This window comes from Cebus imitator, unplaced genomic scaffold (assembly GCF_001604975.1).
Source record: "Cebus imitator isolate Cc_AM_T3 unplaced genomic scaffold, Cebus_imitator-1.0 Scaffold11, whole genome shotgun sequence".
Taxonomy (NCBI): Eukaryota; Metazoa; Chordata; class Mammalia; order Primates; family Cebidae; genus Cebus; species Cebus imitator.
Window position 1 is genome coordinate 3,415,269 of NW_016107326.1, and position 27,474 is coordinate 3,442,742.

The 27,474-nt window shown below is 37.6% G+C and overlaps 1 protein-coding gene across 11 annotated transcripts in view; it reads left to right on the plus strand.

The window, feature by feature from the left end:
* TENM3 (teneurin transmembrane protein 3) overlaps positions 1-27,474 on the plus strand; it is a 470,445-nt gene that overhangs the window by 313,335 nt on the left and 129,636 nt on the right. For all 11 annotated transcript variants that reach the window (XM_017549242.2, XM_017549257.2, XM_017549269.2 and 8 more), the window contains one exon: positions 18,245-18,367. In XM_017549242.2, coding sequence (XP_017404731.1) covers positions 18,245-18,367 — 123 coding nt within the window. The remainder of the gene's footprint in view (positions 1-18,244; positions 18,368-27,474) is intronic.

Genomic DNA, 27,474 nt, shown 5'->3' on the forward strand with positions numbered 1-27,474 from the left:
GGTGATTAAAGACTCAGAATAAGAATTTAGCAATATAGAAAGCTCCTCCTCTCCTCACAAACCTAATTTATTTTACTCTTAGTTTGATATGAGATCAGCTAAAGTAAATAACATATGAAAATAATACACTCAGCAAGTCATGGTGGCTCATGCCTGTAATCCCAGCACTTTGGAAGGAGGCCAGGAGTTCAAGACCAGCCTGGCCAGCATGGCGGAACCCTGTCTCTACTAAAAATATAAAAAGTTAGCCAGGTGTGGTGGCACGCACCTGTAATCCCAGCTACTCAGGAGGCTGAGCTAGGAGAATTGCTTGAACCTGGGAGGCGGAGGTTGCAGCAAGCAGAGATCGCACCACTGCACTCCAGCCCGGGCAACAGAGTAAGACTCTGTCTCAAAAATAATAATAATACACTTAAACAAATTGTGTTTACCCTTTAAATATAGGGATTTTTCTGACTTGAAAAATATTCAAAGACAGAACAATAAGAAATACCTTTAAAGTCAGCTTAACTCCAGTTTGTGCCACATAAATACATCTTATTCATGAAATACAGTGTTTTCTCTGTTTTAAACTATTATTTTTTGCAAAATGTAGCAACGTCTCCTAACGACAAGTGGAAAGCATAATACGGTATTTACCACTTCACTGCTATGTTGCGTAAATATTTAATTGGAGTTGCACATGTCATTTGCTTTTACATTAATGGTACTAACAGCGGCATGTTTGGAGAAAAATGTCTGCATAGAGAGGAGTGAAAGAAAATTAACTGGCATACATAAGTTTAAAAAAACTTGACAAAATTACTAGGAATTTTATAAGTGAATTCAGCATAAAACCTTTAAGTTCCATTGAATCTATTGTCAAACAAAGGTCTCATCCTAAAATATAACAGATCAAATAAAATTCCAATTTGTATAGAGTTTATCGTTCCCACATCATCTAAGAATGTCTGCAGACTGCTCACCTTATCCCTTTTCCTTAAAAGTAAGATTCCAAAGTCAGATGTGGTGGCATGCACCTGTAGTCACAGCTTTCTGGGAGGCTGAGGCAGAAGGATCACTTGAGCCCAGGAGTTTGAGGCTGCAATGCCTGATGATCATGCCAGTGAATAGCCACCACACTCTAGCCTGAATGACAGAGCAGGAGCATCTCTAAAAAATAAAAAGCAGATTTAAAATATTCCGGTTTTTTCTATAGTGACTTTAGTAACATAACACCTGTCAGAAAAGGAACTGACCATTCATTCATTCATCCATCATTCATTCAACACTTACTTAAATGACTACATAGGTCGGACACTGTGACAGAGAAACAGCAGTGAAAATACTTAGAGTACTTAGAGATAATATTCTTTTGTAGAATGCAAACGCTGAGTAATTAATTACAAAGATGATGACTATTTAAAAAGGAGGAATGTAGGAAACTAAGAGAGTGCATAAAAGGTGGAACTTCCTGAATCTGAGCATTCAAGAAAGAGTTTTCTGCTAAGGCCTAAATAATAAATTGGATTATGTGTTTTGACAAATGCTGACATAGGGACAGATTTTACGTGTTACCACATAAACCTAAATGTGACCCCAAAAAATCAACTGTCTGGATTATTAAAACCAATATATTGTCTTTATTACAATAAAGACAAAATTTGTATATGTCTTAGGGAAAAATGTAATGATATTTTACTAATTTTCATTGTTGACTTAGTTTACCCAAAACCCTGTGTTGCAGTTAACATCTAGAAATACAAAAGTCACTTTGGAAATTTCAGGTAGCTAGATCTAAAATTCCCACAAGAATCCCATGGTATCTATTTGTTCCTTTCTCTTAATTTCAGATAACATACATGCATGCTTTAATAATTTATTTATAGCCGGGCGCGGTGGCTCAAGCCTGTAATCCCAGCACTGTGGGAGGCCGAGGCGGGTGGATCACGAGGTCAAGAGATCGAGACCATCCTGGTCAACACGGTGAAACCCCGTCTCTACTAAAGCTACAAAAAATTAGCTGGGCATGGTGGCGCGTGTCTGTAGTCCCAGCTACTCAGGAGGCTGAGGCAGGAGAATTGCCTGAACCCAGGAGGCGGAGGTTGCGGTGAGCCAAGATCGCGCCATTGCACTCCAGCCTGGGTAACAAGAGCGAAACTCCGTCTCAAAAAAAAAAATAATAATAATAATAAATAATTTATTTATAAAGAATTTCCAAAAAATGGTTTTAAAAACTGTAAAGGAAAAGGTATCTCTGATATCTTTCCATTTATGAGTACTCAATCTATTTTTTTAAGAAATTAAAAACATGCAGATGTGTGTATGTATCCTACATCTCAAAAGCTGTTTGGAGATAAGCGTCTTGTTGCCCTGCGTTTGATAACTAAGGAGGTCAGCACATCTCATTTTCGTGATTGAGTGGGGCCTAAAGGTGCAAAGAGTCCTCCTCTGAGGCCCTCCCATTGTGCATCCTCCCATTGCACGTTCTATACAGTGACTTGAAGGACAAGTATGCTTTTTGGCTAGATTCTCTTCTGTATGATACTAAGATATTTTCTGAGAAAAGATTTCGTGTTATTAATGATAAGAACTTTAGTCCTTCTGTTACCCGATATATTTTATCATGGTGACTTATCCGGGAGGGAATTAGTGTTCCTCTCCTGGTGGCTGTCCATCAGCCAGCCTGGTATGACATTGGCTGGCTCTGTCCTGGGGCTGTCTTTTCACCTTAATACTTCAGCCACAGCCTGATCCTTTCTGTTTTCTCCTCCACTGGGGAGCCCATTCTCTTCATCACTTTCAGTAAGCCTCCACCTGCTCCAGAAAGCGAGGAAGCCTTCCACATATTATCCCGCATTTCCCAGAGAGACAGAAGGATATCCAAGGCTACCGAGAAGATTACTGCATATAATTTGTAGAATATGGGGCTCTCGGTTTTGAGAGAAAATGAGACAAGTGCTTTTGCAGATCTCCGATTTCTGTTTGTTTTTACATGTATCTCCTTTTAATGATTTCTAATATCAAAGTAAATTTCATTAAACTTAGCTATGTTGGAATATACCTTCTAAATGCTGAATTCACAAAGATGAGTAAGAAGTAACCAGTGATCTCATAATCTTATGTGACAGTGATCTCACAGTGATCTCACAATCTTATATGACAAAATATAATGTCAAATTTGTATACCACATTACAACTTATTTTTAAAATACTGTTAATAAGTATAGACTCTCAAAGCAGCCAGATTTGCATTTGTATCTCACCTTTGTCACCTACTAGCTATGTAATCTTGAACAGGGTACTTAACCTTCATAAACCTGAATTTCTTCATCAATATAAACAGATTTAGAAATAGTACAGCTTTGGGGAAATTTAATAAAGTAAATGTGCCTGGCAAAATGGAAGTGCTCAGTTAATTTTAGCTCTTCTTCCTCTTTATAACAACCTAGTAAATTAAACACTATTATTCAAATTTTTTTAAAAGAAAAATCTTAGCCCCAGAAAATCAGTGACTTGTCCAGTTTTAGGGCCAGCTCACGAATCACAGTGTCTCTCTCAAATGTAATGCCTTGGAGGAGAACCGGACTACTACGTAGGAACTCTTTTTCTGGATTTTGCCATGTTTTAATATACTGACATTCTTCTAAAGTTCTCCGTATTTTAATAGTTGAATCTTTTAATTATGGTGATTTCAGTGCCTTAAAATTTCAGAGAATTATAATTTTCAGGTTGTATATTTTACCATTTTTTAAAAAGCCAAAACAAGTGAAGAAATGATTTTATGCCTAAGTAAGTCATTAGCATACATAAATGTTTGTTACGTAAAAGTGCTTAAAAAGGAACCATTATCCAGGTCTCCTTATTTTAAGTCCAGAACTTTCCCCACTATACCATAGGGCATTGTCTCTCCCAAGGTTTAAGAACTTGCAGATGGAACATAAACTGAAGAATAAATAACAATGAATGACAAATAAGAAACGGATTCCATTTTCAATTCTTATTTTGTTGTATCAGATTATGTCATGAGGAAGGTCTCAGCAGATGTTAGCGCATCTCTGACACTTGTCTTTAACATCTTTTTTACAAATAAAGAGTAATTTTGCTGATTTCTGCTTAGATTTTAGTAACATTGCTCACAGTTCCCTTTATATATTCTTATTGTTGCTTTCTATCATATCAAGATATACTGATTTTTCCCTAAGGTAATATAGAATTTCCTTTAAAAATAAATGTAGTAAGTCAGTGGAGCGCAGTGGCTCACACCTGTAATCCCAGCACTTTGGGAGGCTGAGGCAGGCGGATCATGAGGTCAAGAGATCAATACCATCCCAGCCAACATAGTGAAACGCCATCTCTACTAAAAATACAAAAATTAGCTGGGCGTGGTGGCAGATACCTGTAGTCCCAGCTACTTGGGAGGCTGAGGCAGGAGAATCACTTGAACTCGGGAGGCAGAGGTTACAGTGAGCCGAGATTGCGCCACTGCAGTCCAGCCTAGGCGACAGAGCAAGACTGTCTCAAAAAAAAAAAGTATTAAAACTTTTAAGTCAGTCACTTAAAAAGAAGTATATAAATGTAAAATACTTATAAAATAATACTATGGAACGTTCACAATTATATCATAAAGTTGATAAGCACATTTTTACAAATACAGGAATCACTGCTGAGGTAACTGAAAATGCTGTGGAGCTTTTCCACTGGGTTTCCCAATTTTATTCCAGATGCTTAGTCTTTTTGTTAACTACATTTCTAGTTTTAACAGGCTAACTGCATGATATAGTTAGTAAGCCTATGTGAGTTACATAGAATTTGTTTATAAAACCTAACTGTATTATTTCAGTCATTTCAAATAATCATAAATTTTACATTTTCCATTTTTAGGGTAATGATATTTCTAGATACCTTTTTTTAACTCCTTCAAATAAATTCCTCATGATCTTGGAAAAGAGTCACATATAGAGAAGCATGGCATGTTTAAAATGGGAAAGTGGGCCATTTATTTTTAGGAAAGGAGACGGAGACCACCAAATACAGAAGCAGGCTGGCAGTGTGAGCAAGTCTCCCAGGGATCTGAGACCGCAACTTCCTCTGTGTTTTACTTTGAAATACATTTCAACAAATGCTCCATAAATATTCATTACTAATACTTAAGTTAGTAAAAACTGAGGAAAACTGCTCTCCAAGTGATCCCAGATTAAGGGGGAGCAAATGAACACAGGCTTCATAAGAACTTTTTTCTCCCCTGCCTGAGGAGTAAGATGAGATGTTCATTGTAGACTTAATGTAATCTGTCTAAATAACCATTACCGGCAAGGTACTATAGCCATCCGGAGGCAGGGAGTGGATTCCACAGCAGTCTGCTTCTCACAGCCAATAGAGCTTAATCAGGCAGATACCCACTTCATCTTTGTTGATTAAATGATGAACAACAAATCACATGAGTGAGTTGTGCCTGGATTCCTGAAGGATCGTTGATTTTGTTCAAGTTTCCTCTTGACACACGTGTGCCTGTGTAAACACACACACGTACGCACACTCACGAATCTTAGTGTCTCTCGCAAATGTAATGCCTAGGAGGAGAACTAGACTATTATGTAGGAGCTGTTTTTCTGGATTTTGCCATGTTTTAATACACTGACATTCTTCTAAGGATCTCTATATTTTAATAGCTGGATCTTTTAATAATGGTGATTACAGTGCCTTAAAAATAATTGTATGCTTGAGTAAGTCATTAGCATACATAAACATTTGTTACATAAAATTAGTATGAAGGTTTTTTATTTTTATTTATTTATTTTTTTTAGACAGAGCCTTGCTCTGTCACCCAAACTAGAGTACAGTGGCGCCATCTCGGCTCACTGCAACCTCCACCTCGTGGGTTCTAGCAATTCTCCTGCCTCAGACTCCCAAGCAGCTGGGATTACAGGTGTGTGCCACCATGCCTTGCTAATTTTTGTAATTTTAGCAGAGATGGGGTTTTGCCATGTTGGCCAGGCTGGTCTCAAACTCCTAACCTCAAGTGATCCACCTGCTTTGGCCTTCCAAAATGCCAGTGTTACAGGTGTAAGCCACTGCACCTCACCTGTGTATGTGATTCTTAAAGCTGTTGCGGAAGAAAACTCTAAATGAAAATTGAGTGAGTGCTGCAAGCCTTTGAATAATGAGATAGATCCATTGGGTTTCAATGGCAAAGCTGCTAGTAACTCACTAATGAATCCTCTGTTACAAACATTTCACAATAACAGCAAATTCAGTATTTTGGCAAGCAGGGAATAGCCCAGAAGTCATGTAAATTGTTTCATTCTGCATTTTGAATGTTACTGAAATAAGTCCTCCTTAATATTGACAACTGTTATCTCAAAAATCCTCTAGCTTATAGGTACTGGCTGACCCCTCTGGGCAGCTGATCGTGATGGCTAACACTCTGTTCTTTCCATTAGATTGGAGGCTCATTTCTTCTTTTATTCAGAGAACAGACCCTGGAAATGAGAAAACTAATGAAACATCAGGAAAAAGGTCTGTTTTAGAAATTCTAACTTAATTCTCTCTGTGACGGAAGCAGTAGCTTGATTTTCATTTTGTCTGCTTGGGCACTGGCTGTGCAAGGCAGCTCTGGAATTAGCATTTCCTGAGCCACATCCATAGGTGTCTTACACTGCATCCATGTAATTCAGAAAGGAAAAAAAAAATGCAATGAAACTTAAAAGTAGAATTTTTTAAATGTTATCATTTATAAAAGAATATGAGTCAAATATCCTGGCAGAAACAAATCTACAAAGCTAAATCACTGTGTGTTTCCGTTAAGGCATTTTGACAGCCAATCCGATTCCATTTTCCCATTAATTACATTATGCCAAGAAAGGATGAAAAGGAAAAACAGCATAGAAATATAAAATATTGGCAGCCATTCTCCATCTCCCTCCAAACCTGTTTGTTCATAAAACCTACACTTTTAGAATGTTATCTTGTAATGCAAAGATGAACATTGCTACATCAAATGTTGTTTTTTTGGGATATAAATATCCTACAGTTGACAGAATAATTTTATTTTCCTTAATGACAACCAGAGTGCATATTAATATGAAAGCTTTCAAAAGAAATATTGATTTAAAATAACAATATTTGGGTCAGCATGGTATAGATTGTTGAAATAATATTAGCCTTAAAAGTTAATAACAAATAATAATGAATTAGAATGCCAAAATATTGCCCAACACATTCTGTCAACATGTATATGAACACAGCAGGAAATCCAAAACAAAAGCTAATTTATGGAAAACTATGTATTCCTAATGACAGTTTAGATCAGTAGGGGTCCAAGTTACAAACTGCAGTCTTCACATGCAATACTTTCATTTTACATTGAAAGCCTGATTGCACTTTGGAAGCATGTATCCAATCAAATGATTACCCTATATTTAAGAGTATTTTTCTTATTTTTTTCTGTGAAATCTAATTATTACACATGTGCATCATGTATATTTATATATTCATGAAATTGATAGATAAAATGAAACAATTCTGCATTCAAAGCCCAAGATACCCAAGGAATCGTATATATAACACAATAGTTTGACTTTATGCAATATAGTTTTAAAAATTAAAATAGAAACAACAACATTGGTATTCTAATACGTTGATATCTTATTGATGCCAGATATTCTTCCCTATGCTCAATAATTTACCTTAAATGTTTATATTTTAAAATATATTAACGTCATAGAATGTAAGTCTGGAAGAGACCTTAGAGGTTATCTTTCAGATTTTATTTTGTAAATGAGAGATCCAGGCCTCAGAAAGAGCCAGTAACTTGCCAGAATTCCACAGTTGTTTAGAGCCAGAATTCAGACTGGAACTCCAGTCTCTTTTATTATGAACAAAAGGCCCCACAAGATGCAATAGACAGTCTATGTTGGAAACAGCACACTTACCTATCTAACATCAGACTCTGATTTTATTTTCTGCGACCTCTGGTAGTATGTTCTTAATAGGTCTTTCTCAGAAAGATTCCTTTTGGAAGTGTACCACAGTGAATGTAAAGTGAATTGCAAAAAAGGGAAAATCCAGATCCTAGCTCGCTTAGATGAACTTTTGAGGTTTGGGAGGCTATACAAAATGGAATGGCAGACATTTTCAGCATGATATTTTTAAAGTCAGTTTTTCTTACCAGACTCTCTTTCCCATATTACCTCATCCCCTTTGTCTTTGTGAGAATGTTCACTTGATCTTGTAACATTAAACAACATTTAGCCAACCCTGGCAAGCCCGCCAAGCACGCTGCTCTGTATTGCCAGAACCTCAGAGCACACTCCTCAGGGTTCTGGTGGCACACGCCACCTTCAGGTGACTGATGGCTGGGTGCTCGCCTCTATGTTCCCTTTACAACATCCCCTGTAATTTGCTCCAAGGTTCTGGCAGTTGCCGGACTATGTCACCAGCTGTCATCATCCCTCCTTCCCATCCATTTTTGGCAGGATCTGGGGACTCAAGCATGCCAGTAGAAATAATAGTAGCTGTGGTAACAACTTCGGTGGCATGGTCCCCAGAGACGAGATCAAAATTTGGCACCTTTTTTTCTCAACATGGAGCTAAAAATGGCACTGCATTTGTTACTTGGTGGTATATAATTTTCTTTAATTACACATTTTTGGTTTCAAGTGTTCCACATGCTGGCTTTTAAGTGTCAAACCAACATATACTGGTTAAAAACAATGGCATGCCCCCTATTTATTTTGTGGGGAGAAGGTGAAATAAATATAATACCGTGGATCCTGTTCATCTCCAGCCTTGGAAAATAAAAGGAATGCATGCTGTGATTTCTCTCACTTCAATGGTCTTTGTGTGTGAAAAAAAAAAAAACTCCTTCATAAAATTTTACTGATAGATCTTCATTAACATATCATCTCAAAATTTTTTCAGTCAATAAGGTTTTTTTCTTGTTTATTCGAAAAAATCAGAAAAATACTGAGTTTATAGAATTTAATTACATAAGAAAGATTTTAATTTTTAACATCTTAAAATGGTTACAGTTCATGAATACCGCAAGACAGCCTGAAACAATGCAGTCTAAAATAGCCTATTTGGCTGTTAGTAACATAGGTTTTGAGCAGTATCAATGACTTGATATCTACGTAAGTTACTCCTGAGTTCATATTACTGTAATTTTTTCTCATTGACATGGGTGATAGTATAAAAAGTATACTCATTAATTTTATAGATGACAAATGTCTGATGTTACAACTTTTTTTTTAAGGGTTTCCCATAGTACTTCAAACTTTACTAAAGAGAACAAATGGTCTTTATCTTCATAATTGTTTTGCTTTTCTGGGTTTCTTTTTTCTGTTTATGATATCACTTTAGCCTGGGCAATGAAGTCACTGATACCATGAACAGAAAAAAGAAACCCAGAGAAGCAAAACAATTATGAAGATAAAGACCATTTATTTTGTCTTTAGTAAAATTTGAAGTACCACGGGATTTCTAGGTAAGTCTAGTAAAAAAATGTAAAGTTTGAAGTATAGCCCAGTCAGGAAAGAAATCAGTGTTAGAGAAACATATTTCAAAGTCATCCATTTACATCGAATTGGAAGTTGACATTATAAAAGCAGTTAACATGAAAGGAAGGTCAAGGAAGGACTTTGGTGAATGTCTGATATTTTGGAGAATACATGGAGGGAGGCATTGTATAAGTCAGGAGTAGGCAGGCTATGAAATGATAAAAGCAACCCTAAAAACCTGAATGGCTATATCAGTTTGTAATTGCAGCATAAAGAATTACACTCTAAGTTTAGCACCTTTAAACAGCAAACATATTATCTCAAGTTTATGTAGATCACAAATCTGGGCCCAACTTAGCTAGTTGACTCTGCCTCACAGTCTGTAAGTTTACAGTGAAACCACAGGCTGGGACTGCCGTTTCATCTGAAGGCTCAACTGGTGCTGGAGGATGTGCCTCCAAGCTCACACATGTGATTTTTGACAGACCTCAGTCTGTTACCACATGGGCCTCTTTATTAGGCTGCCTCGTGATATGACAGCTGTTTTTCCCATGGAAAGCAGTCCAAAAGAGAGAGAGAGAACAACCAAAACAGAAGCCAACGTCTTTTATAACCTAAGCTCAAAAAAGATATTCTGTTATTTCTACCATATGCTTTCTATTGTAAGCAGGTCACTAAATCAAGCCAAAACTCAAAGGGAGTGAATTATACAAGGGTGTGGATACCAGAGGGCAGGGCTTGTCTGGGGCCATCTCAGAGGCCACCTGCTACCATGGCTTAACGTGACGGTTTATTGTTGCTTAAGCTACATGTGCAGTGTGGTTCTTGTCAAGGGATTTCTGCTCACTCATGGACCTAGACATAACAGAAACCCCACTCAGCACATTTGCATGATCACTGCATGGGAATGCAAGACTTTACATATTGGTTCTTAAATCTTCCTCACAGAGTGAAACATTTTGCCTACATTTCTTTATCTAAAGCAAAGCTGTAAGGCTTCAAAAGGGCAGGGAAGAGTAACTCCAATATATGTCCAGGAGAACTCAATTACTTGTGAATAGCCTTTAAGACTTCCACATAGTGATTTAAAGTAAATGACTGGGAACCAGCAGAGAGCTGGGAAGAGAACCAGGAGAACTGTGAAAGCAAAATAAAGCATTGAAGATGGGTGACTAATAACACCCAGTACTCTTGCGATATAAACAGGATGAATATTGGCATGAGGCTACTGGATGTGACAATTAAAGAGATACCGGCTGGACACTGTGGCTCACGCCTGTAATCCCAGCATTTTGGGAGGTCAAGGTGGGTGGATTGCTTGTGGTCAGGAGTGCAAGACCAGCCTGACCAACATGGTGAAACCTTGTTTCTACTAAAAATACAGAAATGAGCTGAGCATGGTGGCGGGTGCCTGTAATCCCAGCCACTCGGGAGGCTGAGACAGGAGAAGAGCTTGAACCCAGGAGGCAGAGGTTGCAGTGAACCGGGACTGTGCCACTGCACTCCAGCCTGGGCAGCAGAGCGAGACTCCATCTCAAACATACATACATACGTACTTACATACATACATAAAAATAAAAAAGAGATAACCATTGTGAGAGAGACTTCAGTATAGTAATAAGGATCATCAGACAAAGTAAGGAGAAAAGAAGTGTGTGCTGAGGAAGTATATATTGTGGTCTCCTCTTTTGAGATACATGGTAGAAAGGAAAGGAGAGGAATTAAACAATAATTTGAAAGAAATCAGAATTAAGAAATCCATGAAAATCCTGACTCTATAAGTAAGCACGGCATTTATAGCCCCCCCCCCGTGTTCTGTGTAATGTGCACACTTTGATAACATTGCCTTTTCATCTCTTCTAAACTGCTTATAAACATGCTTAAGCTGAAGGAGCAAACACAGAGAGCCTTCGACAGTCAGGTATAGTAAAATGCTGGTCACTTCATGCCGTCTGGGTTAAGCTTCCTACTTCGTGTCACAGTCTCCTTTCTTCATCTTAACGACAAGGCTTTTCTGCATGGTGACAAATTATCATAGTTTTTGTTTTTAACTCTGGTAAGAAACACATAACATAAAATTTACAATCTTACACATTTTTAAGTGTATAACTCAGTAGCATTAATATTGTCTTGGAACAGATCTACAAAGTGTTTTTATAGTGTGAAACTAAAATTCTGTACCTGTTAAACAACAACTCTCCATTTCTCCATCCTCCCAACGCCTCCTCATCACCATTCTACTTTACGATTCTGTGACTTTGACTACTTCAGATAACCCATGCAAGTGGAACTTTACGGTGTTTGTATTTTTATAACTGACTTATCTCATATTATGTAGAGTCCTCAAGTTTTATCGATGCTATAGCAGGTGACAGGATTTCCTTTTTAAGGCAGAATACTATTCCATCATGTGTAAATGCCACATTTTCTTCATTCGTCCATCAATGGACATTTGGGTTGCTTCCACCTCTTGCCTATTGTGAGTAGTGATGGTATAAACATGATTGTGTAAATATCTCTTCAAGACTTTAATTTCAATTCTTTTGGGTATGTAGCCTGAAGCGGGATTGCTGGATCATATGGTATTTCTATATTTAATTTTTTTGAGGAATCACCATATTGTTTTCCATAGTGTTTGCAACATTTTACGATCCTAGCCAACAGCACACAAGGGTTTCCATTTCTTTACATTTGTGCCAAGACAAATTGTAATGTTTTTAAACTAAAAATCAATTTGGGAGGCCATGAGCTGACAGTCATCACCACAATACATGAATTTGTTTAATCGTATTGCTTTCCTCCTTAAAGTTTGCATTGCCTGAGATTTCCAATAAAGGAAGTCTTTCCTCACTCTTCCCTTTTCCTCCCACCTGGTGGAGTCATGTGTTCTTCTTCCATACTGTGTCTTCACCCTGCCTTTGCATTTATTCTAGTTCCCTCTTGGGGCTGGAGCACAGACTGTCACATTTGCCACACCTGCAGCCTTATGGAAAGGAAAGCCTGTTAGCCTTATGGAGAAAACCACTTTCAGGGAAGATTTAGGGAGGATAAAAATGAAATTTTTTTTAGCTATGCTGGGTGTTAGATGGATTACTTTTAAGTAATTTTTTTTTTTTTGAGGCAGAGTCTCACTTTATCACCCAGGCTGGAGTGTAGTGGCATGATCTCAGCTCACTGCAACCTCCACCTCCCTGGTTCAAGCTATTTTCCTGCTTCAGCCTCCTGAGTAGCTGGGACTAAAGGTGCACGCCATGACACTCGCCTAATTTTTTGAAGTTTTAGTAGACATGGGGGTTTGCCATGTTGGCCAGGCTGGTCTTAAACTCCTGACCTCAGGTGATTTGCCCACCTCAGCCTCACAAAGTGGTAGGTGGGATTACAGGGGTGAACCACCACACCTTAACTAAGTAATTTTTATTTGAGTATAATATACATTTAGAAAAGTATATGGATTGTGATAAGAGAACACACCAGTAGAACCACCTCGCAGATAGAATATGAGCAGCAGCCCAAAAATCTCCAAGGGACTACGTCAGCCACTACCTGTTCCTTCCTTCCTAGGAGTCATCACCGTGGTGACTTTCATTCTTCTCAATTTGAACTTCATACACATGAACGTACACAGTATTCGCTTTTTTGTGTGTGACTGGTTTCTTTTGTCCATGAATCTCCTAATGGCTTGTGAGATTCACCCTTACTATTATGTCTGCCAGCAGTTCATTCCCTAACGTTGCTGTGTAGAATTCCATTGTATATCTGGACAATAATTTGTTTTTCTATTCTACTGCTGGCAGATGTCCGGTTTGGGGTTGTTTCCAGTTTGGGGCTATTACAAATAATGCTTCTGTGAACACTTCTTGCTCATGCCTTTTGTTGCTATGTGGATATATGTTCCTATGGGATATACAGACAGACTTTTGTAGATGCACTGGGGACTTAACCACCATTTCTGAGCTTTTTTAATATAAGAAAATACATCTCAATTCCAAACAACCAACTTAAAAGTTATCTTGCAAAATACTCCCATTTATAGTTGGTAAAGATCTTGTATTTACCAGTTTTAACATTCGGACAAAAACTTCTGATGATATTTAGGCTCATGGGGCAAAGATAATCATTCTCTCTACAAAAAAAAAGAAGATAATAGACTTCAAGGTATTTTAAATTGTGAAACACACACACACACACACACACACACACACATATACATCAGTGTCTCAGATAGGTAGTATTGCTGTCATCTACAAATTTTATTCTGCCTTGGGTAACATTTTGGATATGAATCCAAGCCCTTTCACTATTATATTCACCTAGGAACACACAGAAATGACATAAAACTAAGAAGCATGATACCAGATATAAAAATTTTTCATGATTAAATCTACCTGAATATTATTTCTGTGACTTTAAAATTCACAACTATAATGCTTACTTTTATACTTTTCTAACTTTTAAATTGTTGTTTTTAAGAATCTTGGAGTTAAACAAAATAGCCTGTTCTTAATTTCGTTCCTGTCATCATCATATTACCATAAAACTTTACACAGAATAATGGGAAAGTGCTTGTGTGGAACAGTGCCCAGGACACACAGATGTTACCTGCTGATATCCTCAGCCCCTCGCTCCCCAGTACTGCCCTAGCCTCAGTGTCCTGGATGTAATAGAGAAGTGTTATCGTAGCCTGTGGCCCACATGCAAGTTATGTTTCACTTCCTTCTGTATGGATTTGCACATCCCACTGTCCTCTGGTAGAATACAGAGGTGTGTAGTGATACGTCTTTTGTCATCAGAAGGTCAGGGTTTGAGACTAATGTCCATTGCATACTGCATGCAAACTCTCAGACCTTAAACTCTCAACAAATCTCCATTTTCTCAGATAAAAAAACAAGTCATAATAACAATTCAATAGAATCTTTGTGAAGGTTAGAGATAATGCCAGTGAAGTACTAACACAGTTCTTGACGTATAAGAATTGCTCAATGAATGTTTTAAAATGTATATTGCATCACAATGTTCTACCACCAGCACAAGGAACACTGTGTCTGTGGCCGGGAATGCCTGGTATGGCTCCTGGCTTGAACTTCCTCATCTGAGACCCAGTGTAGTGAGGGACTCAGAAGAGCACAGCACCCCGAGCTGCTTCTTGCCACTGTCTGCACACCCTACATTGGGACATGCCAAAACCAAGGATCTGTTTTGCCATCCGTGAATAGTGGCAGCAAATCCCTTTCCATGAGTTCAGTTCTGCTTTCCAACTCAGGCATTGAAGAACTGGACGTAGCCTTCTTTATTTTCAGATATATTTTATTTGGCTGATTTTCCCTTTATTTTCTGCCAGATACCCCATTTAGTTTTATTACACCACTGCTCGGTAATTTCTGTAGCATTCTTGACTTTTATGAGTTTGCTGCCTGCCTCTCTCCTCTCTATCTCTCCTCTCTCTCTCTAACTTTGGAGAGGCAATCCCACTAACGCTCTGTATTTGTATGAATATCTTAAATTATCCATAATGATTGTCAAGGTCATCACTAAATACAAAATACCAACAATTTCAAAATAGATAATATCCTAAGGCCAAACAACTTGTTGGTGCCTGTTTTCAGTGCAGTATTAAACAAGGGATAATATTTTTGGATCTGAGTCTCGTTACACAGCATCTTAAGTAGAACCAGCATCCCACTTCATTGAGATTTTCTGTAATAAAAAAAATATATAATAAAGCTGTTGCCCATCTGGCGAAAAATAAAATAGCTCTCCCAATATAAACATCACCTTACTTTTTAACATATGACATCTGTGTATGATCCCATGGATTATGTCTACTCTTCAAAATCTATTAAAACTGATCATATGAGCAAATCTATCAGTCAAGAAGACTTTCTGTGTGAAAAGATCACAACGATGACAAATTATTTTGTGTGGAAACTTTGACCCTGTTGGCGCATTTATTGCTGCTGTGTCAAAGTGTGTCTGTTAAACGTTTTACTCTCTGCAAAACTAGCTCCCATTATTTTGTTCAAAACTTGGTAAAGCATCTGAAACCCTGAAAAATGTATGAAGTGATAAATGTTTAGAAAGCTCCTGACATTTTGCCACTCAAACACTATGCAATTTAATGCAAAATGATGTATGAAGTTATACCTTTTTACAAGTTGACAACTTGTAAATTCAAGAATTCTGTAACCTATATCTTAATTCATGAAAATCAGAGTTTAAAAGGAATTGCTGGCCAAGGATAACTTAAGCAGGGAGTGTGAGTATATACATGTATTTAACATCTACAGGGTAGATGTAGCTATCTACCTATTTTTGGTATCTTTCTTACTATAGCATGCTTTTATATCAGGTATTATTAACAAAAGGATGTGGACTGTTAATAGAATATCCTAAACTACTGAATTTTTAAAATTCAGTTAATTGCATATAGTAATAGAAGACTTTCAGTCAACTGCTTTTCAGATAGCATTATAGTAAAGCAGTCATTCATCAGTTACTAATATGTTCTCCTCTCTTGGCCATTTGTGCATCTGTTTTCTATGTATTAACTTTTTCTTTAAATTACTCTATTTTTATCCACACAGTGTTTTCTTAGATTTTTTAAATCTCAGAAAATAGAATATTCCTAACTTTAATTCATTTATTTGACATATACTTACTAAGACCTAGTAGGTATCAGGCTTTGTGTCCTTATACAAAATTATGTCTTTTAAATGAGATATAAAAGTGAGCTAAAATCATCTTGGGAAAAACAATTCACCCAATCAGGGTAGGCCTCCTCAAGAAGCTGACATCTCCCACGTGAGGGATGCACAGGTATTTTCCTGTAAGGGAGAAGCATTGCAATCAGAAGGGACTGCTTATTGAGCAGTGCCATGGTCTAGTCAGGTGACTGCAAATACTTCAGTAACCTGGAGTCTAGACTAAATAAAACACCTCAGTAGTAAAAACTGTCTAGCTTTGTGCCAGCTCTCCTTCATATGCTCTGTCTAGTACTTCTGGCCTATATTTTCTCAACTCAGCTTAAATCAAATAAGGTAGTTGTAATAAACCTCCTTTTGGAAATAAACCTAATCTCTAACAATGTCACATAATTTACCCACGGCTAAATTCTAGGCTGAATATTGAACCAAAATCTAACTGCACCCAAAGGCCCTGCACCCTATACTGTACCAGTTCAGTGTCATTACTTCATGTATTGGATCCATAGGGCTTTTTGACAGCGGTCATAATCACACTGCCTTCTTAATTCTTCTTCCATCGTGCTGGTAATTTCCAATATATACAGTAAGTAAAATAATGTCTAAAAATTTCTCTTTCATGATATGGTAATATGGCCATCACTGGGTTTCCCTATAGATATTTAACCTTCCTTAGGAGCCAGTTCCTAAACTGTATTCTGTGCAACACAAATGAATATTTAGCATATTAGGTTAATATGACAGTGACATATTTTTCCAAATAGTGTCGATAAGTTAAGAAAAATAATAAACAATATATTCACTATTGAAATTATGTCTGGAATTTTAAAACTTATGTTTATAGTTGTATAGCCTTCTAGTTAATTTTAAATTTTTTTTAAATAAAGGAAATTAGTAAACAATCATAAATTTTAATAAATTCATTAAATATAAATCTATGGAATTATACTCACATCAGAAACTCACATTCAATTATCTGACACATATGCATGCTTTTTAATCTGTACCATTAGTAAATTATGTCATCAACTCAAAAATTATTCATCCCAAATTTAGAATATTCAAATTTGATTATATTTTGAACAACTGTATTTGTTGTACCAACAAATTCATCTGTGAGACCAGTTTTTGCTTTTACCTTAACCCAAAGGTAGAGAATCATGTCTCTTAAGAATCTGCAGGTGTTACAGCAAAGTAATACAAATTTGCAAGTGACCTGTGGTCAAGTAAGTTTGGCAAATGCTGTTATATGGGTGTTCTACCAGTTACTTAAAAGATGGTGAAAAATGGAACTCAGACCAATTAGAGCAAAGAACGATTGATTCCTAAGAGTTTCCTGATACTAATGAACTGAATAGTATCAAATCATTATTAAAGCGCCACCATATTGCACTGCATTGCTATGTCAATTCTATTTATTAAGGAACTCTTTGTTTTATAATTTTCCTTTTCCTTTTCTTTTTTGAGAAGGATTTTCACTCTTGTTGCCCAGGCTGGAGTACAATGGCACAATCTCAGCTAACTACAACCTCCATCTCCTGATTTCAAGCTATTCTCCTGCCTCAGCCTCCTGAGCAGGTGGAATTACAGGCATGCACCACCAGGCCCAGCTGATTTTGTCGTTGTTGTTGTTAAGACAGAGTCTAGCTCTTGTTGCCCAGGCTGGAGTGCAATGGCGCGATCTCGGCTCCCCATAACCTCTGCCTCTCTGGTTCCACGAGTTCTCCTGCTTTGCCCTCCAAAGCAGCTTGGATTATAGGTGTGCACCACCACACCTGGCTAATTTTGTATTTTTAGTAGAGCCAGGGTTTCACCATGTTGGTCAGGCTGGTCTTGAACTCCAGACCTCAGGTAATCCTCCTGCCCTGGCCTCCCAAAGTGCTCGGATTACAGGCGTGAGCCACTCCGCCCAGCCTGTTTTATAATTTTCATTGTGCAATTATCCTTGGTATTTCAGAAAATGGAAATTTTAACTTTACATATAACTCTTGTTTTAAACATGCTTAGCGATTGCTATTGTAGCTGAAGGCAGCAGACCTTTAAACAACTTGTGTTCTTTACCCCCAGCAATGCATCTCTTTGGCCTCAACTGGCAGCTACAGCAGACTGAAAATGACACATTTGAGAATGGAAAAGTGAATTCTGATACCATGCCAACAAACACTGTGTCATTACCTTCTGGTGACAATGGTAAGTGAAGAATTATGTATCCTGTGTTTTTCTTTTAACATCCCTTTTCCATAAATTTATTTTTAGCCAAATTGGGAATGGGGAAAGGTTTCAAAATTACAGATATCGTCTTTTTATGAGTGTTTTTTTAATTAATTTACTTGAAAGGTTGAAAATTCATGTTTTTATTATAGGAATAATATGATTTTCTGCTTCTGATTTGATGGCTGGGCTTTTCTGCCTTTTCCTTCTGTAAATGTGAATTGAGCTTTATTTTTAGTCTGCAAATAGATTATAATTCAGTGTATCATCTCTTATATTACCTTGGGTATATTAGGTTTTCTTCATTCAACTTGTGTGTGGAGTTGAAACACTATATTAATTTTATTATAAAAGCTTTTAAATGCAAAACACATTAAAGGATTATAATTTATTGACCTTTTCTCTGGTTGCCCTTTCTCTAAACCTTTAAGAATTTGCACTTTGAGCTAACAAAGATTTTGAAATCAATTGGCTCTGAATTAAAAATGGAATTTAAGTGGTTAGAGAATTCCATTTTTTCAATATAAACACTTAGAAAAGTTTATATATACATATGTACATTTACATTACCAATATTTTTACATTATTTATGTGCGTATGTGTGTGTACATGTCTTGGCACTGGTATCCTCTGACTTTTTGCAAAATATCATAATACTTGGTATCTCAGAGCAACCTGATGAAGATGCCTTTTTCTGTCATCTGATTAATAAATTATTTCCCTTTAAGCACTCCCCTAACTCCCCTTCCTCTTTGTTTCTTATCTGGTATATTCGTGTTCAGCTTTCCCACTAACAGGTCTGTCCTCATGTGGCTGGTTTTCTTTGCAAAATTAGAAACTATTTTTTATTTAATGAACATATGTGCTGCTATGTTACATGTATGCAGTCACTGTGATGAACACTTTGTACACTTTTTTATTCTTTTTTTCCATCTTCTGTTTTAGCAATAATAATACTTTATGACACTTCTCTTTCTTATTAGGGAGGCTGAGGAATTTTATGACATTCGATTTTTATAATAATAATGACTCCTCGCCCCCATATGGAACCTTTTGAATAAAGTTCTGTATGTTCCAGAACTGTAAGCTGGTGACTGACGTGTCGCCCACCTAAAGTAGATAGTGGCAGTCACTGTAGAGGTGATTAAAGAGGGTTGAAACTATAGATAAGGAATTTTAATTACATACATTTCAATTACCTTAGTTGTCCTTTTTTATACATTAAAAACACACATATGAACAAAATGAGTACACAGAAATTAAGAATATTTTTGGTTTGTTTTGACTGAAACGTAGACTGTCTCTTAAAATGCATGGTTCCTGTGAAAATGATCAAATGGTACTTATTAACCATACATATAGGGAACTTTTTTACACACTGAAGAAATTGTAATTATACCAAAGAGACGAATGCTTATTATGGGTATTCTATTTATTTTACAGCATCTTAACCTTTCATTATGATTAAAATGAAAATAGACTTTGGCCAATTAGTTTCCCAGTCCTTGAAAGTCATGACACTGAGAAAGCTGTGGATTCCGAGATACTTCCACAGCCTGGGTACTGTTTCCTGGTATTTTGCCAGGGGATACCCCTGCTCACATCAGCATTCCTCAGCTCACGGAAGCCTATATTTAAATACTTGCTCTTTCGCCTGTTTACTATGTAACTTTGGGCAGGGTGCTTAGTTATTCCGAGTTGCAAGAAAATTTTAGGGCAGCCCTGGAATGGGCTTCCTAGGATCCTGTCAGTCCCGCAGGTTTGGAAGAACAAGGAACATCACATGAATATGGCTTTATCAGTAGAAATCTCTTTGAAGCTGGAGTCCTCCAAAATAATGACTTTTAACCATGACTGTGCAATAAGAAATACATGTTACATTAAAGCCAGCATATACACACAAATGTACATATGTATCTGAAATATGCTTCCCAAAATAATACTTATCCTTGGCTTATGAAACGCATCCTAGGATTTTCCATTTTATTTTATTGTACTCCCCGTTTTTAACAAATGCTGCTTGCAACCCACTAAAATAATTTTATAATTTATAAAACATTGACGTCTGTAATTTCAGAAATACTGGTCTTGTAGCCTCCTTCTCTAAGGGAGACTGAAGTTTCTCCAAGTGATCATAGAATTCAGTTGTTATAGGGTTCTGTGCACCTCTAGAGCACCTGTATATACATATAAGCGAAGTACCTTTTTCCTAGATGTGTAAAAGTCTCCTATATAGGAAATGGTTTACAGAGTCTCCAGTATCAGCTACATGCACTAGAGAATTACCAACTGGACTAGGGGATTTGTAGAAATTTCCCTGCATGGAAAAGCTGTCTCTGTCTGGGCCCTGACATTGTCCAATGAGTGACTTAACTATTAGTTACTTGCCTTCTTTATAATTTCTTGAATAGCCCCAAAAACCCCAAATTGTAAGGAATTCTTGTTATCTGTTCTTCCAACTGGAAGCTCTTAGTATCTCTTAAATACAATACTTAAAGACCTGGGGCCCAGGGAGTGGACGGGAACTCTATTTACAAGGAGGGAGGTACCTGCAAACCACTGCTTTTAGGCTTTCATGATGAACCTCAGCACCCCATTTACTACTTAAATTTTATACACTAGCCGAGAAGCAGATCACATCATCTCTTTAGAAATTCTAGGAGATTACAACCCTTGAGAAAGCTTTAGAATTCTGAACAAAGCTCACTAGGAGAATGAACTGTGAAAAGCGTAGTGAGAAAATTATTTCACAGCTTCTAAATGTAATACTCTTATTTATGCAGTCCTATTTGACTCTTATTTTGTAAATATAATTCTAAGGAACAATCATTATGCTAAAGGTTCAGTAAACTCCCTGCTTGCATTTAAGTTAACACTGAGCCAAAGCTTCTAAATGGTATTTAGTATCTAAAAGAAGAATTTCTGTTATATGCCATCGTCCTTTACTGATTATTCCTGAGACCTCCCTTGCCTACAGATTTTAGAGATGAGATATCAGAAGTGTAGGGTCTTAGACAAAACTGATGGAAATGGACAAAGTGAATAAAGAGGTAAGAATGAAGTGTGCAGCTCAAACGCTGGTCTCTTTTCAGAAACTAAAATTATTCCCTTGGACCAAGGAATTCATTTAGCCTAATGTACTGGAAAGAATCACACATTTCTACACTGGAATATGGGCTCCTTCATTTATTTACTTTGTAAGCTTCAGCAAGTTACTTACCTGACCTCTCTGAGCTTCAATTTCTTCTAAAAACGAAATTGTAAAGAGGGAATCATAGTACCTATCTCCTGACTTACCAACTTCAACCGTCGGCAGCCCTACTGTGTTCCCTCGCACACTTCCCTACCCCATACTTAACAACTATTTCAGATCCTCCTGCTGTACTCAAAACCCTCTCTTAGCAGATGAGCTTGCATTCTATTAAAAAAAAATAGAAACTTCTAAGGGGAACTCTATCATTTTCATAAACGCATCTTTATTTCTCCATGTATGTGGATCTGTGCTTCCTTTTCTCCCCACATTCCAGGTACATCTTTGCATGGGTCCTCTTGATCCCATTCTCTCTCTCCAGAATGTCCCCATTCTATTGATACGTTTCAGTCAACGTTTGAACATTCCAGAGTCTCTCACATCTTGGAAAACGATAATCCCTTGACTTTGCCTCTTACTGCCTCTTTCTTCTACCAGCCTTCTATTTATTTTATTTATTTATTTATTTATTTATTTATTTATTTATTTATTTATTTGAGACAGGGTCTCACTCTCATCCAGGCCAGAATGCAGTGGCACAATCACTACTAAACAGACATCATTGCCAAAACAGCCAGGGAGATTGGCTCATTGCAGCCTTGAGCTCCTAGGCTTAGGAGTTGATCCTCCCACCTCAGCCTGCTGAGTGGCTGGGACTACAGGCACATGCCACCATGCCTGGCTAATTTTTGTATATTTTGTAGAGGCAGCGTTCCACCATATTGCCCAGGCTGGCTTGAACTCTTGAGCTCAATCAGTCATTCTGCATCAGCCTCCAAAAGTGCTAGGATTATCAGCATGAGCCACCTTGCCCGGCGCTTCCATTCTTCTTGAACATAGTGTGCTTAGTCACTTTGATCCCTTCTCTGCCTCTGTTTACCTTGCCCTAGAGTTGGGTTTCCATAGTCCTCCTTGCTTATGACTGTCCTCCTCTGCCTTCACCACCAATAAAACTGATGTCTCCAGTGACCCATTGCTTTGTTAATAGCACCAGTGCCATCTCTTTATTCTTTATCATGTTTGAGTTTTTGGAACCATTTAATAGTTAACCTATCATCCCTCCTTGTTGAAATATTGTTTCCATTAGCTTCTGCGATACCACATTCACTTTGACCTTCTCCCTGGCTGTTTTGACAATGATGTCTCTGTTTAGTTGACTCACGTCTTTTCAACCTGATCCCTAAATGCTGCTGTTTCTCAGGACTCTGCTCTTTACAATATTATCACTCTGGATTCTGTCACCCACTTTCCTGGCTCCAGCTGCATTCTCTGTGTTCCTAACTCTCAAATCAGTAAGTCCATCCTAGGTGTCTCTCCTCGGCTCCAGATCTCAACTGCATAAAATCTATCCAGTTGTCTTTGGAACATTTCCACTTGGGTGTTTTCCACACATCTTAAACTCCACATGTCTAAAACAGAACCCATCAACTACTTTGTTTTTCTGTTACTACATAACAAACCATATCAAAACTCAGTGGCTTCGAAAACTATTTGTTATCATCTCTCATGGTTCAGTGAATTAACCTGCCAGTTCTTATGTTCTTATTTAGGACATTGCAGTTGCTTTCAGATGTCAGCCAAGGTTAACGGAAGGCTCTACTGAGCTGGAAGTCCAAGGTAGCTCACTCACATGGCTGGCAGTTAATGCCACCTGTTGACCTGAGCTCAACTGTAGTCACCAACTGGGGCACCTAAACATGGCCTTCCATGTGGCTTGAGCCTCTCAGAATGTAGCAGCTGGTTCTGAAGAGGAATATCCCAAGAGGGAGCACTCCAAGAGACCCTGACAGAAACTACCAGCTTTGTATGACCTAGCAGTGGCTACCTTAGGTAGCCACTTCCATCACATTCTGTTGGTCAGGAAGTCATTAAGGTCAGCCAAGACTCCTGGGGAGGGGAATTAAACTCCTCCTCTTGACCAGAGAGCTGTCATGCCCATGGCACTCGGGCGTGTGGGATGGAAGATATTGTTGTGGCCATCTTTGGAAAATCCAGTTGCCAAGCCATCTTTCTTTCCAAATTTGCCTCTTTCAGGGATTTCTGTACAGTACCACCACACCTCCACAGTTTCGTTTTTTGTGGTTTTAGTTACCTGTAGTCAACTGCGGTCTGAAACTGTTATACTTTGAGAGAATGAGAGACCTCATTCACATAACTTTCATTGCAGTATATTGTTATAATTGTTGTATTATTTTTGATCTCTTTCTCGCCTAATTTATAAGCTGTCATAGGCATGGATGGATAGGGAAAAATATAGTATATATAGGGTTTGATGTTATCCACAGTTCCAGGCATCCACTGGGGATCTTGGAACATAGCCCCTATGGATAAGGTGGGGTTCCTGCATTAGGAAATGGCACCATCATTCATTTCCTCACCTGTTCCAGAAGGCCCCAAAAACTGCTTCTACTCTCTCATCTCCCACATTCACCCAGTCTCTAAGTTCCTTCACCTCTGACCCCATAATATCTTTTGAATCCTATTTTCTCTCAACTGGATATAGGCACCTTCTTCTATCTGTGCTTTATGTCTCTGGCCTTGCTCATCCATTCTTCACATGCAAATATGAGATACCAATTCCTTGCCTAACCCCCTTCAGGGACCTAGATTCTAGTCAGAAGCCTTTAAATGATGTACAAGGTTCCCCGCAGTCTGGCTGTGCATCACACCATACCGTAATATAGAAACAATATCACACAGAGATAAAGAGTATAGACTTCTGAGCCTAACCACCTGGTTTGGTGTCCTAGCTCTGATCATTAATGTCTGTGTTACTTGGTACAGGTTATACAGCTTCTTTGTGCCTAAGTTATCTCATCAGTTAAAAGGGACTAAGTGGCCAGGCACAGTGGCTCATGCTTGTAATCCCAGCACTTTGGGAGGCTGAGGCAGGTGGCTCACGAGGTCAGGAGGTCTAGTCCAGCCTGGCCAACGTGGTGAAACCCCATCTCTAATAAAAATACAAAAATTAATTGGGCCATGGTAGCATGCACCTGTAATCCCAGCTACTCAGGAGGCTAAGGCAGGAGAACCGCTTGAACCTGGGAAGTGTAGGTGCAGTGAGCCAAGATTGCGCCACTGCACTCCAGCCTGGGCAACAGAGTAAGACTTCATCTAAAAGAAAATGGATTAATTTACTTCATAGAATGAATGGTCTTTGGTCTTGAGTATTCAATGTAAATATGCAAAGGTGTAAACATATAATGGTGTATAGTACATAGTAAACGCTTGAAAAATGTTTATGGTTATCACTATTACTATTTAATGTATGTCATCTTTACTAGCCTATAAGGCAAGGATCCTGTCTGTTCTCTCCCTGTTATATACTAAGCCCTTGGAACAGTTTTGGCACATAATAGTTGCTCACAAAGTATTTGTTGAAGGAATGAGTGAAAATAGTACAACCAAAGGATATGATATAAAGTGTACAAAGGCCCATGCATCGAGTATATGCAAAGTACTAGTATAGAATAGTGGCTAAGAACTGAAGCTCTGCCACTCACTGGGTGCCTTTAAGCAAATTACCACTGTCACATCCTGTTTCTTTATAGGGTAGTATAAAGGTTTACAATGAGGTTTGAATCAGATAATAACATGCAGGGTGCCAAGCAATGATTGGAACATGACAACTATTCAACACGTATCAGTGATTGCTCTTCACTTTGCAATTCAAGGTAATGCACTTGTAATTTAGAGCAAAATTTTAAGAAGACACTTCTCTAAATCAGCATCAGTAGTATTCTCTAAAGCAGTAATGGAAATCCTTATTGTTCATTATTTATATTTTTAGTTATTTGGATTTTATGAAAGAAATATTGTCATCTTTTTTTGAATGCATAGAATTCATTCATTTTACATTTATTTAACGAGCATTTACTATGTACCATTCACTGAGCAAGATTCTGGGGAAAAAGCAGTAAAAGCAAGATGGTCATAGCTGTTGTTCCCAGAGCACGTGAATTCGAGGCTAGTCAGAAATCGAGCGAGTTATTACAGTGAATTAGAAAATGTCCGTTAGGGAAAAGTGGAGTGTACCCGGATGGAACATTTCAACACCAGCTGTACTTCTAAAGGGGCAATAAGAAAAATCCCAGATTTTAGCATAGGATAATAAAGACTAAAGTAAAAGGCTACACATTTCAGTCGCTGTAACTGTGGCATCTCTATAGTCTCCATGTAAGTGATGTCTCCAATCAAAAGAACTCTTTTTGTATGGGTACAAATTGAAAAACTACAAATAGGTGTGTATGGGTATATATGCATATGATTTGTGCTCAAACAAAACAATTCCAATTGCTTTTAAATTTTACATCTTTGATCATCGTATATCAAGTTTCTCAAGTACTAGACAACTTTAGAGAGTTAGATTTTATAGCAGGTTAAAGATTACCTGTGAATTAGAGAAATGGAGCTGAGAGCTGCAAGGGCACTGAGTTTTGTTCAATATTGTTCATAGTATTTGTATTATTACAGTGTGTAATAGTTCCTTAATTAGATGCTATATTGATTTTGTCCATTAAACTATGTTTGCAAAGTAGTTATGTCTTATTTCACTTAGCTTGTGATATAACACTCTGTATCCACAATGCTAAATTATGGCATGTGGTTGTTTATAAAAAGATATGTTCTCTCAGAGATCTCAAAGTCAGGGTATGAATCCAAGGTTAGGTGACAGAATTGGAAGGTGGGCTATTGATTTTCTATAAATGCTTAACCTTGCTTCTTGACGTCTTAATTATTAGTGCCTCTGTGGGATTTAAGATGATATTATCATTTACCTTCTGCAACAATTGCAGTTAGAGTTTGACAGTGAATTTCTTTTCTGCCTTTCCATTTATGTCATTATAGGCTTGTTTACTCACATCATAGGCAGGTGGCAAATTCATGATATGTCTGGCTGAAAACTTAGCATTTTGTAATTTTCACTGATTTTCCAATATTGCAAAATAATTTTCAAACAGATTCTTCAAACCCCCTAATTACCAATATGACTTTAAATCTTCTGTTTTGTCCTTATAGCATCTATGGTTGGTAAACTATTATTTATAAAATGTTTTTCAGTTCAAAGTGCTTTTTAAAAGGCATTATCTGAAAAAGTGTCACTTCACTGATGTGTTTTCCTATGAACTGGGTATCACATGAGAAGGAGAGGAATAACAATAGCTTTGCGTATGTGGTCTCTTTATGTTTTCACATCCTGACAATGTATTTTAAGACATTAAGACTGTTGTGACACGCACTTACTGATGAAAGAAAAAAAATCACTGTTAGGAGGTGAAAAGACTGCTAGTGGCTCCCACATTCAGGCACAACAGGATATGTTGAAAAAAAAAACCTTCAAGATGATACCCTATTGTGTTTGAAGACATGGTACATTTCACTCTTACTGTGAAGGCTTTAATTGGTTTGATTCCTAACCCACAAGCTTTGAGTTTAGAATAACTACAGGGCACTCTGTTGCCCTGTCTCTATTTTTTCCTCCAGTTTTCCTCCTTTTTCTTTTAGTAAAACCTACAGACAACCTTAGTGTTTCCTATGATCATTCCCAGGTTCAGGGTCTAGGGCTTTATGGATGTAGTGATCTCAGTAAGGAAGGATAGAGAGCCCTAGAACTGGCCTTCTTTTTTTATTTCTTCTGAAGCCAAAGTTTTCTGGAATTCAGGACATGATGAAAGACTTCAGTGTCCAGGCTTTTATGTTAAGAGGACTGATGAGCTTCAGAGGAAAAGGATGTACAAGTATTTACAAGTTTATCAAACTGTGTTAATGGCTCACTGACTTCCAGGTGTGTTTACCATCAATAAAGAGCATTTGAAAATGCTAACAGGAATGAACA